At 34.0% G+C, this 12,264-nt stretch overlaps 1 protein-coding gene across 1 annotated transcript in view; it reads right to left on the bottom strand.

Moving 5' to 3' along the window:
• The window catches only part of LOC111089717 (dynein regulatory complex protein 1-like), a gene marked incomplete at its 5' end in the record, with an annotated part of 27,831 nt that extends 16,168 nt beyond the window's left edge, over positions 1–11,663 (bottom strand). The window contains 4 exons of the mRNA XM_022402693.1: positions 4,060–4,149; positions 6,748–6,863; positions 8,562–8,662; positions 11,517–11,663. Coding sequence (XP_022258401.1) covers positions 4,060–4,149; positions 6,748–6,863; positions 8,562–8,662; positions 11,517–11,663 — 454 coding nt within the window. The remainder of the gene's footprint in view (positions 1–4,059; positions 4,150–6,747; positions 6,864–8,561; positions 8,663–11,516) is intronic.
• Between the last annotated feature and the right edge of the window lie 601 nt (positions 11,664–12,264).

Below are 12,264 nucleotides of genomic sequence, written 5' to 3'. Positions count from 1 at the left end.
GCCCTGGTGATTGAGATAAATAACCACTGAAGAAAGTCAGAATGGATCATTACCAGACGATTTCTTGCCAGATGGAGAAAATAAACGAAAACACGACCTACAGTGAGAAGCTCCAGGGTGTTGATAGGCTAAGACCTCTCAGCCACAGACCAAACACCTCAAATCTTCCAGTTGATCAACCCACGCCCCCCATCCCCAAAGAGATGCATCTATGAAATGGAGAAAACCAGAGGAGGAGGAAGTGGGACACCTGCCAATGTGTCATATCGAACCACCAATGCTGATTGATGATAAGAATAGCAGGAAGGGTAATAAGAGCTGACAATGGATCCATACAAAATTTCACCAGTTGTGAAAGAGCCTGACCTAAGGGGATGAGGGTTACCATGGAATATCACATCCCCAAAAGTGATAGAACTTTGCAACCTGTAATCGAACTGAAAACCCATTGAATGAAGTCGAAGAGGAGAAGGGCGTGCCAGACTGAGATGTGTGTAGAAAAAGAAAAACACTCAAATGGACAAGATATTGGATAGGTCGTAGTAAGGACCTCTCCAATTTGATTAACAGCCCATCATAGCCACCTCCAGGAGCAGCTGATAAGAGTAACAGGTGGGCTGTTGTTCAGAATGAGTAAACAGTAGCCAGTCGACCAAAGAAAAAAGAAAGTGCAACCTGAGTGCCTATAAATATCAAACAAATGCTCTGAGTGCCCGACAAAACATACAGGGCCAAAGTAAGTCTGAAAGGCAGTGTGCAAAACAGAGAAACCAACCAGTGAAGAATAAACCAAAGAGAGTGCCATGAGTAATGAAACATCACAATATGCAAATAATTATTTGCGACATTTCTCTTTGTCATGGATAAACCAAAGAAAAAAACCCACCTAAGGGTGACAAACCACTCCAAGGTAAAATGGGGCACATTGAAAGAAAAATGTGGTGAAACAAATTTAGTACAGGCCACCAGTCTATGGTTTGGACAAAGGACAACAAACAGCCTGGAGTAAGATGATAAACAGGTACTATGGGACAGAAAATCTTGTACCTCCCTGGACAGATGCAGGCTGGTGGCAGGAAACCAAGTCATGGGGAAGGAAAATGGTAGCAGGGACAAAGGAGCTGGGGAAATAAATAGTAGGCCAAGTCCCAAAAAACCCGTAGAACTGTAGTGAAAAATTGCCAAAGGGTAACAATATAATATAGACAAGCTCCCACTGGACCAGAACCCTCTGGTTAGTCTCCAATACTGTTGGCAACATGCCCATCAACACTGAATAAAACGAGATGAGAAACCCCTGGAAGGGGACAGGGACAAGTAGATAAGATCTAGGACGAGAAGGAATAAGGGTATGTTGTAGTTCCAACTGCGACAAACGTGCAACCAAAGAGGAAAGAGTCGAATGATGACGCACAGATTACACACTTGATTCTAAAGTCTCAGATAAATGATCAAAAACATATCATCAAAGAAAAAATACAGAAATTCCAAAAAGAAATGGACAGGAAATATACCCAGGGCAAGGTCTCTTACTGACCCAGAAAATCCCAACTAAAGTGAAACCACGAGTGTAAAGCGAGAGTCGAAGATGACAAACGAGCCAACATGGAGGTGATAAGGAATCATAGAAAAACCAGGAATTGCATAAAACATAACATACCTGAGAATTAATCTGGAAAATTGCCATATTAGGCCTAGTTGCTTCTGCAGGAAGGGTAGGGAAAACATTGGTGTAAAAAAGGCTATCAAATCTTCAGTGGCTCAAACATGTTTGGCTTGTTCAGGAAGATTAGTGGGGCAAGTTCAGGAAAAGAAGATTGACCCATATAATGATCAATTTCACGATGGATAATAACAGAGAAATCCAAAGACGTGTCTTCCCCACCTGCTGTCTGTGAAAATAGTGCTAGAGGTATAATACTCGAAGTGTGAAAATGAACCTCAGAATTCATCGTAGAAATACATAAGTCAAATAAAAGTGTTTGATGTAAAATATGCGAGTGTGACAAAAAAAAAAAGACTGGTAAATTAAATTAAATTATTTCTTCAATATAAAGAAAAAATAATAATAATGAAGAAATTCCACTACAGAAATTAAACTATTAAAATCACAACTGCACAAAGAGAACCATATGGAAAAACATCTGAACACAAGTACTGCCAACCGAGAAGTTATAGTTCGGTAGAATTGAATAGAGGGAGTCATGAGAGTATGTCGCAATCTTATTGGTGGAGGTTTGACACATGATAGTTTGTATGAGAGATGCATTGGAATCAGTCAATTCCAATGGAGGGGAGATAGAAGGCTTGTGGCATGCATAAAATTTTATTTTACGTATAGAGGGCAGCACTGAACGAAAATAGCTATTTATGCGAGTAGAAATGCATCATTTCCATGGTAAAAATCAGTAAAGAAGAGCAGAATGAGTGAGAAAGCAGGAAGACTACCTGTGTAGTGAGCCTGGATAGACCTACATATGAAGATGGAATGTGGTTACAATGGGATGAAGGCTAGGGGACTGAGGCTGATGGAGAAGGGATCAGGAAAGAGGGAGAGGTATGGGAGGAGATGAATGAAAGATGTTGAAGAGTGAAAATCACAGTTGTGCAGGCTAGAATGAAGTGATGAGAAGGACTCAACACAGAGTGGTTTATATAATAGAGAGAGAACATGGGGAGGAAGATTAATGGGAGGATAAGCATACAGGTAAAGATTGGTCCAATTCTGATGAAGACATCTGGTGCTTGAGCAAAAGAATGTAGAACCAGAGAACAGAAGAGGGGAAATTTGATAATGCGCTGGGTGGCAAATGCATCCAGAAGGGAAGTACCCAGCTCGAAGCATAACCACCAGAACATGTGAGGAAGAAGGGACCACTATGTTGGTAGAATCTTGTTGGGATGAGAGAGCCACAAGAATCAGAATATTTGGGATGTGATAAGTAAGAAGACAGACTTGTTGAGATCAAGCCCAGAAAATAAGATCCAGTGTTCGAAAACAAAGTGAATGAGAGTGGGTGTCCCTTGATATTAATGTAAGAGACAATGATTGATGTTCACAATCTTCTCAACCTTACATATTCAATACAGTGAATCATAAAGTTAGCAAATTTTTTAAATTATTTGGCATAAAGGTACAAATGAATAAAAACCAATTAATATTAGCAGCTGTGTATGCTAAGTTAATTGACAAGATTTACAAATGTATGATACTTAATCAGTTAATATTATTGTGTCTTTCAATTTTTCCATAAATATACATAATATTAACTTCTTTCTTAACGTGATCTATAACACATTGAAGAGCAACATCCTGTTACAGAGTGAATTTACTGTCTGGAAATAGGAGATTTTAAAAGAATTTAACAAGTTGGATGGGAGTACAAAATTAACAGGCTACAAATATTATAAAAACAAAGAAAGCTAGAGAGAGTTAGTGGAACTTACATCTTGGCATGAACTAACTACAGCAAGAGATGTAGAAATATAGAAACAAACTTAAAATAAGTGAAGGTGACAACAGCTGAACAGAGTTGATGAAATTTAAACTGACAGCAATTCAAAAATAGAATGAAGTGTTCAAACATAAGTAACTAGGGTAGAATAAAAACAGATAATTTGAAATCTCAATACTCATTCAAACAACCTGACAATACAAGTTTTAGCAATTGAGATGTTTTAGTATCTAAATCTGAATTCAAGCATTCCACCAGAATAGACAGAAATGTAATGAAGCTTGATAAGAAATGCAGCAAAATCAAACAGGAGATGCTATTGTACATAGTAGATGTTAATGTAATGAACCTCGATAAGGAATTCAAGCAATCCAACACTAGTTGATACTGCACTGAGTGAGAAAAGTACTGAAACATTGATAATGAATTCAACCAATACAACAGATGGAAATGTAGATAGAAATGTAAATAATTTAAACACCAGCAGTCAGTAAGCTGTAACATTTCATTGTATATTTACTTTCTGAGGATGAAGATTCTAAAATCAATTTCCAACAAAGTATTTATACAATGAGTTATGAGTGGAAAGTGGTGCTATACTTACATTAAAGATTGCATCCAAAGTCATGAGTAGTTTCTCTTTTTCATCCAGTGGATCTGTCAGCTGTTCCACTTTTTGGTCTAATAGAAATTGCTAGAGCAGCAAAGTGAGGAATGAAGTTTAAAAGTAATTGTGTAAGCTACAAATTATACTTTCAAGAACATAAAGTAACATAACAACCTGTAGCTCTACTAAGTATAAAACTTCACAGATTAAATTACTCTGCATTCATAGAATTTTTACCTACATTTTACCATTGTACCGTGCCTTTCTTACCACCTTTCTCAATCATTTGGTGAATTACATCGAACAACTCTTGTTTCTATACAGTTACAAAATTCAAAAATCAGAGGAGGCCTGACGACAAATAATATTATATGTTTTCATGTGTAGAATCCAAATAAAATATAATACTTAGTATTGCTTATACTTATCTGTATAGTATTCACTTGTGATGCCATTCTTACTATCAGTGTAAATTACCATGTATAAAAAGTAAATGAATTTATATGTATCCACAAGCAATAGCCATAAGCCTACTATTCAAAGGACATAAACCAAAATGGACACTGTCTACGTGTAGCCTAGAGAAACCAGCATTCAGTGTATGTATGTATCAACATTGTGGTATCTTCAAGTACCAACATACATAGCACACATATACCAGCATAAATAGTATCATCATTGCGAGTAAGAGGGTTGAGTAAGTTATATCAATATGACTTTGGAGTCTCAATGCTTCATTAAAGTCTGTTAGACATGCACGACTGTTTCAGTTTATGTTTAATGCAAGTATTATGATTTAGATAGATTATATAGGGTGAGTGTTAAATTTAGTTATTTTTAGAACTGATAGTTTATCACAGGTTAGTTTATAAATCACATGTTGTGTAGTTCAATATTTATGAATTCATGATTGTTATATTGTCGCATCATGTTACTAGAGCCTTCTGAGTTTTTTCTCCTTGCTTTAATTGAGTATTATTGCATCATAATATCTAGTACTCTGTGGAACGTTTTAGACCTCTGTCAGGGTATAAATATGCATTGGAAATTTACTTCAAGAGATAGATCTAGACTGCATGATTGTGAGTTTAGCCATAAAAAGTGGACAGTGGCGAATTTTAAAAATTGGATTGTACTAACAGACTAGAGAAGAATAAGTTGTCTTTTCTATTGTGTTCTAAAGTAATTGAACTAGCCTGTGTGGACTTTTACGAAGAACAGATAATTACTTAAAGCTCCACATACAACTGTGATAACAAACAGTGTAATGAACATTTGTATAACCTTTTGACTTGTTTTAATATATTATTTCAAAACAAGTGGACTGTGTGTTGTTTGTTTATTATTGAAATTGTTTGTCTGTTTGTTTTAAATTTCGACAAACCTACACAAGGGCTATCTGTCCCTAATTTGGCAGTGAAAGACTAGAGGGAAGGCAGCTAATCATCACCACCCACCACTAACTCTTGGGATATTCTTTTACCAATGAATAGTGGGATCGACCATTACATTATAATGTCCCAGTGGCTGAAAAAGCAAGCATATTTGGTGGGACGAGGATTCAAACCTGCGACCCGAATGTTGAAATTTATCACCAACAAGTCACACACACACCTACTGTAAAGAATCCAGCCTATACATAAATAAAAACCTGACACAGACTATGTTGCCATGTCCTGTCATGCACTAGCTTATGACCCATGCATCTTGACAATAGCCCTGAAGCATAACAACTAGAAACCCAGTTACTGATCACTTTAGCATGGTTAAACATTCCTGACACTATTAATATGACAAAAAAAAACACCCAACTACTGAACATTTAAGCATGGCTAAATATTTCTGACACTATTAACAATCAGAAACCCAGTTATTGAACACATTAGCATGTCTAAACATTCCTGACACCATTAACATGACAACCAGAAACTCAGTTACTGAACACTTTAGCATGGCTAAACATTCATGATACTATAAAGAAAGTTTCCAAGATGAAAGCATGAAAGAAATTACTATTATACTCTATTTAAAGATTACTGTTTTACACTATTTAAAGATTACTATTATACACTATTTAGAGATTACTATTATACACTATTTAAATGATTACTATAATACACTATTTACATGATTACTATTATACACTATTTACATGATTACTATTATATACTATTTACATGATTACTATCATACACTATTTAGAGATTACCATTATACACTATTTACATGATTACTATCATACACTATTTAGAGATTACCATTATACACTATTTACATGTTAAGTGAAAACCAGAAGTTGTATTTTGCCTGTTGTGAAAAATAAAAATATTTAAACATATTTATAAGAAATAAATGGATTTGATTCAAACCAACTTAATAATAATAACCTCAGCACATTATTTACATCATTAAAAAAGAAGTTATATTTCCACATCTGTATTGAAAGGAGAAAAATAATAATAATTACTCTTAAAGATGCTATGAATTAAGAACTTTGAATTTCTCATAAAAAATATAACTATAGGTTAGAAATGTTCTTACTTCCAACAAATAAAATCCTTTTAAGACAATTTAACCTTCTACAAGAATGTATTTGCATTTTAATAATGTCTACATTGAGTAAACTTTGTTACATAACACAAATATGAAAAACACTGGACGAAGTCTTTGTGTCAAAAAACATACCATCTCTTGACAGAGAACCTCCAACACATCCCTTATATCAGAAGATGAAAGATTTCTTTGTGTTGTACCCTCAGTAACGGCTGCCAAGGTTTCACTGCACTTTTCAGGCCCTGTCTCTGTTAAAAAAAAAGAGAATTTATAATTAAACATAATAAATTGTAGAAACTGAAGTAAACAACTATGAAATGACTCATGAACTAACAAAAAAACTGAAGATATTGAAAAACATTCTCAGAGAAAAGCTAAACAAAGTCAACTGTTAATATTAAAAAACATAACATAACAGTATTATAGTTAACTAAAGAAAGTCAATATTAAAAATAACTATTAACCATAAAATTGTGAGTTAATTGTACAGAAACTGGCATGATGTTTTAGAGGTAACCTTGACCTATTTCTCACATAAAGCTTTGTTTCGGGTTGGAACTCCCAAATTATTTTGTTGTTGATGAAAAGCCTTCCCAAAGCAAGGATATAATTGCTTATGGCAATTCCACTTTGGACTTGATTGTCACTGAACTAATGGTTTTCAGCATGTTAATGACATTTAGTACACTGTGCACACTAAACAGATGTACCAACAAATGTTTATTGTGACTTTCATTGGTTGAAGCCTGTCAATCACTAATTTAAGACAATACAAGGGATCACAATGATAAAAAAGTATTTTATTCTTATTGTTCCTTCTACTTTGCAGTTTTATTGTCCTCTTTTGAATTCCTCAGATCCTGATTGTTTTAACTTCAACAGGATCCCCATCATGAATGTTCTCACACCTTCCAACCTTGTCCTCATAACTGAAACTAGAGTAAATATGACTTTTGGTTATTCTTCCAGTGAATATACATGACTTACTCTAGCATCAACAACAGGTGTTCTATAGGTAAATTACTTTATGGACTTCCAACATAACCTTGACACAAAATGGGGTAAGAACTTTTTTAAAATGAAGATTTTTCAGCAAGAGTTGAATTGATCAGCACAAAAGTTTCTCATAATAAAAAACTGTTAAGAGACAAATTTAGTGTTTTTTATCTTTTCCTTTATATTGTGATAACCAAAACAGTTATAATTTCTCTATGATCCAAATCTTAGGGTTAAAACAGACTAAGAAGTTAGTTGAACAAACTAAACTGTAAATATTAAAGAGAAAACTCATAAGATAATGTAAGTAAATCACAAATAAAAAAAATCTTATAGAGTACCTAAACGAGTAACTAGAACTTAAGAAAAAGCATCTGTAAATAAACAAAACATAATTTTAAAGTGACAGGCCATAGGGAATACTGTTAGTCAACATCACCCACTGCAAACTCTTGGGCTGCTCTTTGACAGTGAAGAGTGGGATTGACCATCACATTATAAACACCCACAAATAAAAATGTGAGCACGTTGGGTGACAGGTTTTGATCCCACTACCCACAGATTGCAAGTCAAGTGCTCTAGCCACCAGGCTATGTCAGGCTCAAATCCACTATGAATACTGAAATATGTAAGACATAATACGTTTCTAACAAAACAAAAACACTTCACAACATAGTCTTCAAACAAAACAGCATTTCATTCAATCAATCCCTCAAATTAAACAAAAATAATTACACTGAAAGAGGATTCAAATACATCTCCTTTAAATTTTTATGAATAAACCAATTTTTGTTCACTCACAGTATTAACCAATAGTAAAAGCATGATAATACTAAATATATGTTTCCATATAGATTATTTGTTTATTTATATGGGTAAAATAATGAGGAAGAAATGTAAATAGAAGCAACATAAGTTACTATCGGAAGTAATACTTATGATGAGAATACCTGATCTGGAGTAAAAAAGATTTTGAATAAAATCCATAGCTGATGTCTCTGATTTTTTACAATTCTTTTGCAAAGATTCTTCTTCAGGGCCCAGGAACTTTCTTAAAACAAAACAAAATCCATGTCTTAGTCTTCTTGAATAAAGACAATGTAAAAGAAAACACAAATAGTTGATAGAATACTTTTGATAAAATTCATTCTCCTTTGTTTATTCAACAAATATTTACTTTATTTATACTGACTTCAGCATGTATCTTCCATGAGGTATGACGGTACCACTGTGTCATCAGTTGTGTTTATTAACAGATAAGCATTTACTTTATTCATACTGACTTCTACATGTATCTTTCCTGAAGTATGACGATACCACTGTGTCATCAATTGTGTTTATTAACAGATAAGCATTTACTTTATTCATACTGACTTCTACATGTATCTTTCCTGAAGTATGACGATACCACTGTGTCATCAGTTGTGTTTATTAAGCAAACACTTATATTATTCATACTGAGTTGTGCATGTATTTTTCCTGAGGTATGACAGTACCACAGTGTCACCAATTGTGCTTGTTAAACAGATAAACATTTATTTTATTTATACTGACTTCAGCATGTATCTTCCATGAGGTATGACGGTACCACCGTGTCATCAGTTGTGTTTATTAACAGATAAACATTTACTTTATTCATACTGACTTATACATGTATCTTTCATGAGGTATGATGGTACCACTGTGTCATCAGTTGTGTTTATTAAGCAAACATTTACTTTATTCATACTGAGTTGTGCATGTATTTTTCCTGAGGTATGACAGTACCACAGTGTCACCAATTGTGCTTGTTAAACAGATAAACATTTACTTTATTCATAATGTGTTCTACATGTATCTTTCCTGAGGTATGATGGTACCAAATTGACACCAATTGTGCTTGTTAAACATATAAACATTTACTCTATTCATACTGACTTCTACATGTATCTTTCCTGAGGAATGACGGTACCAAATTGACACCAGTTGTATTTGTTAACAGATAAACATTTATTTTATTTATACTGACTTCTACATGTATCTTTCCTGAGGTATGATGGTACCAAATTGACACCAGTTGTGTTTGTTAAACAGATAAACATTTATTTTATTTATAATGACTTCTACATGTATCTTTCCTGAGGTATGATGGTACCAAATTGACACCAGTTGTGTTTGTTAAACAGATAAACATCTCTTTATTCATACTGTGTTCTACATGTATCTTTCCTGAAATGTAACGGTACCACAGTGTCAGTAGTTTTCTTTGATGTCATTTTCTACAGGTTGATACTTTTATGAGACACAACTAACTGTGCAAAACCACTGATAACATTGAAATCTACATTGTTACAATGAAATGCAAATCAAAAAATATTCACTTTTGGATTGTCAGAATACTAGAATGGACATGGGGAGGGGGATAAACAACGTTAGTTTTAGTTTAGTTTAGAGGATGGGAAAGCTGAGATGGACCAATAGGTCCCTGGTTGACCCTAAACAATACATTATGTTAAGTGGAGTGTTAAAATAGGATGATCCAGAATGAACGGGGGGGGGAAGGGATAAACAAAGTTATACTGTAGAAGTGGTGTGTGTTAGATAGGATGATCCAGAATGACTGAGGGGAGGGAAATAAACAAAGTCATACTGTAGAAGTGGTATGTGTAAGATAGGATGCTCCAGAATGACTGAGGGAAGGGGAATAGAGAAAGATATACTGTAGAAGTGGAGTGTGTAAGACAGGATGATCCAGAATGACTGAGGGGAAGGAAATAAACAAAGTCATACTGTAGAAGTGGTATGTGTAAGATAGGATGCTCCAGAATGACTGAGGGAAGGGAAATAAAGAAAGATATACTTTAGAAGTGGCGTGTGTAAGACAGGATGATCCAGAATGACTGAGGGGAGGGGATAAACAAAGTTATACTGTAGAAGTGGAGCGTGTAAGATAGGGTGATCAAAAATGTCTGAGGGAAGGGGAATAAAGAAAGTTATACTGTAGAAGTGGAGTGTGTAAGATAGGATGATCCCAAATGTCTGAGAGAAGGGGAATAAAGAAAGTCATACTGTAGAGATGGGTGTGTAAGACAGGATGATACAGAATGACCGAGGGAAGGGGAATAAACAAAGTTATACTGTAGAAATGGAGTGTGTAAGACAGGATGATCCAGAACGAGGGAAGGGGAATAAAGAAAGTTATATTGTATAAATGGAGTGTGTAACTCAGGATGATTCAGAATGACTGAGGAGAAGGGATAAATAAAGATATACTGTAGAGATAGGAGTATGTAAGATAGAATGCTCCAGAATGACTGAGGGAAGGGGATAAAGAAAGTTATACTGTAGAAATGGAGTGTGTAAGACAGGATGATCCAGAATGATTGAAATGTGATTCAAGATAGTGTACTTTTGTAGTAATTTAAAATAAATTAGCATATATATATATATAAGTAAACAACTAGCTTCAAAAGTGATAAGATACATTTTTGGGATTGTAAAATTTTCAAAAAGCTCAACTAATTGAGCTAACTCAATGAAGAGATATTTCAACAGTAAGATAAGAAAAAGTTTCATGGCTGAAATAACAATCCTTTGAGATAATTTACCACTTTATTTTCTAGAATATGTTTTCTGAGTTTGAAATAACACAATGTATTCATATTATTATTCTTATGATAGCAAAATATTACAAAGTGAAAGTGGTTTTAATACATGTATTTTTAAGAATGTGTATGTTCCAGAAATGCAAATAATGTGTTGATACAGATTTTAGAGAAAGAGCCTTTGACCATATTTCTCATCACTGTAGCTTTTAATAATGGCCACTTAAAAGCATTAGGCAGTGACTGAAAACTTTGTATACTGAGCTAGTGTTTAAACATTACACTTTATACGGAGCAATGCTGATAGTTTAAAATACATACAAGTCAGGGGGTTCCCAAGGTAGTCCAAGAATCTGGTCATGTATCAAACAGTCAGCAGTCAAGATTTTCTTAAGAAGGTCTTTAACTTCTGCATCTTTTAGGTTCCACACTTCATTAAATTTCCTTCTTTCTACTGACTGGAAGTGCCTGAAATTAAAAGTAAATACATTTAGCAATTACAAATAGTTGTTAAAGAAATAAAAGAATGGAACACTTTTACATAAACTGATTTTTATACAAGACATGGCATAGACAAATTCCCTTCTACAAAATTGACATAAGTCATCTTAATAAGAAATTAAACAAAACTATAAAAACATCACAGAGCTAAACTATGGAAGCAGACTATAACAACTAACTTTATCACTAATAATACCCTATATAAATATTTTAGCTACTAAAGTTAGTACTTTACTATGGAAGCAGACTATAACAACTAACTTAATCACTAATGATACCCTATATAAATATTTCTCCTACTACAGTTAGTACTATAACAACTAACTAAATCACTAATAATACCCTATATAAATATTTCTGCTACTACAGTTAGTACTATAACAGCTAACTTAATCACTAATAATACCCTATATAAACATTTCTGCTACTACAGTTAGTACTATAACAACGAACTTAATCACTAATAATGCCCTATATAAATATTTCTGCTACTACAGTTAGTACTATATCAGCTAACTTAATCACTAATAACATCCTATATAAATATTTCTGCTACTACAGTTAGTAC

The sequence above is a fragment of the Limulus polyphemus genome, unplaced genomic scaffold, assembly GCF_000517525.1.
Source record: "Limulus polyphemus unplaced genomic scaffold, Limulus_polyphemus-2.1.2 Scaffold7152, whole genome shotgun sequence".
NCBI lineage: Eukaryota > Metazoa > Arthropoda > Merostomata > Xiphosura > Limulidae > Limulus > Limulus polyphemus.
Note: the sequence above shows the minus strand (reverse complement) of the source record. Positions and strands in the feature narration are given on the sequence as shown.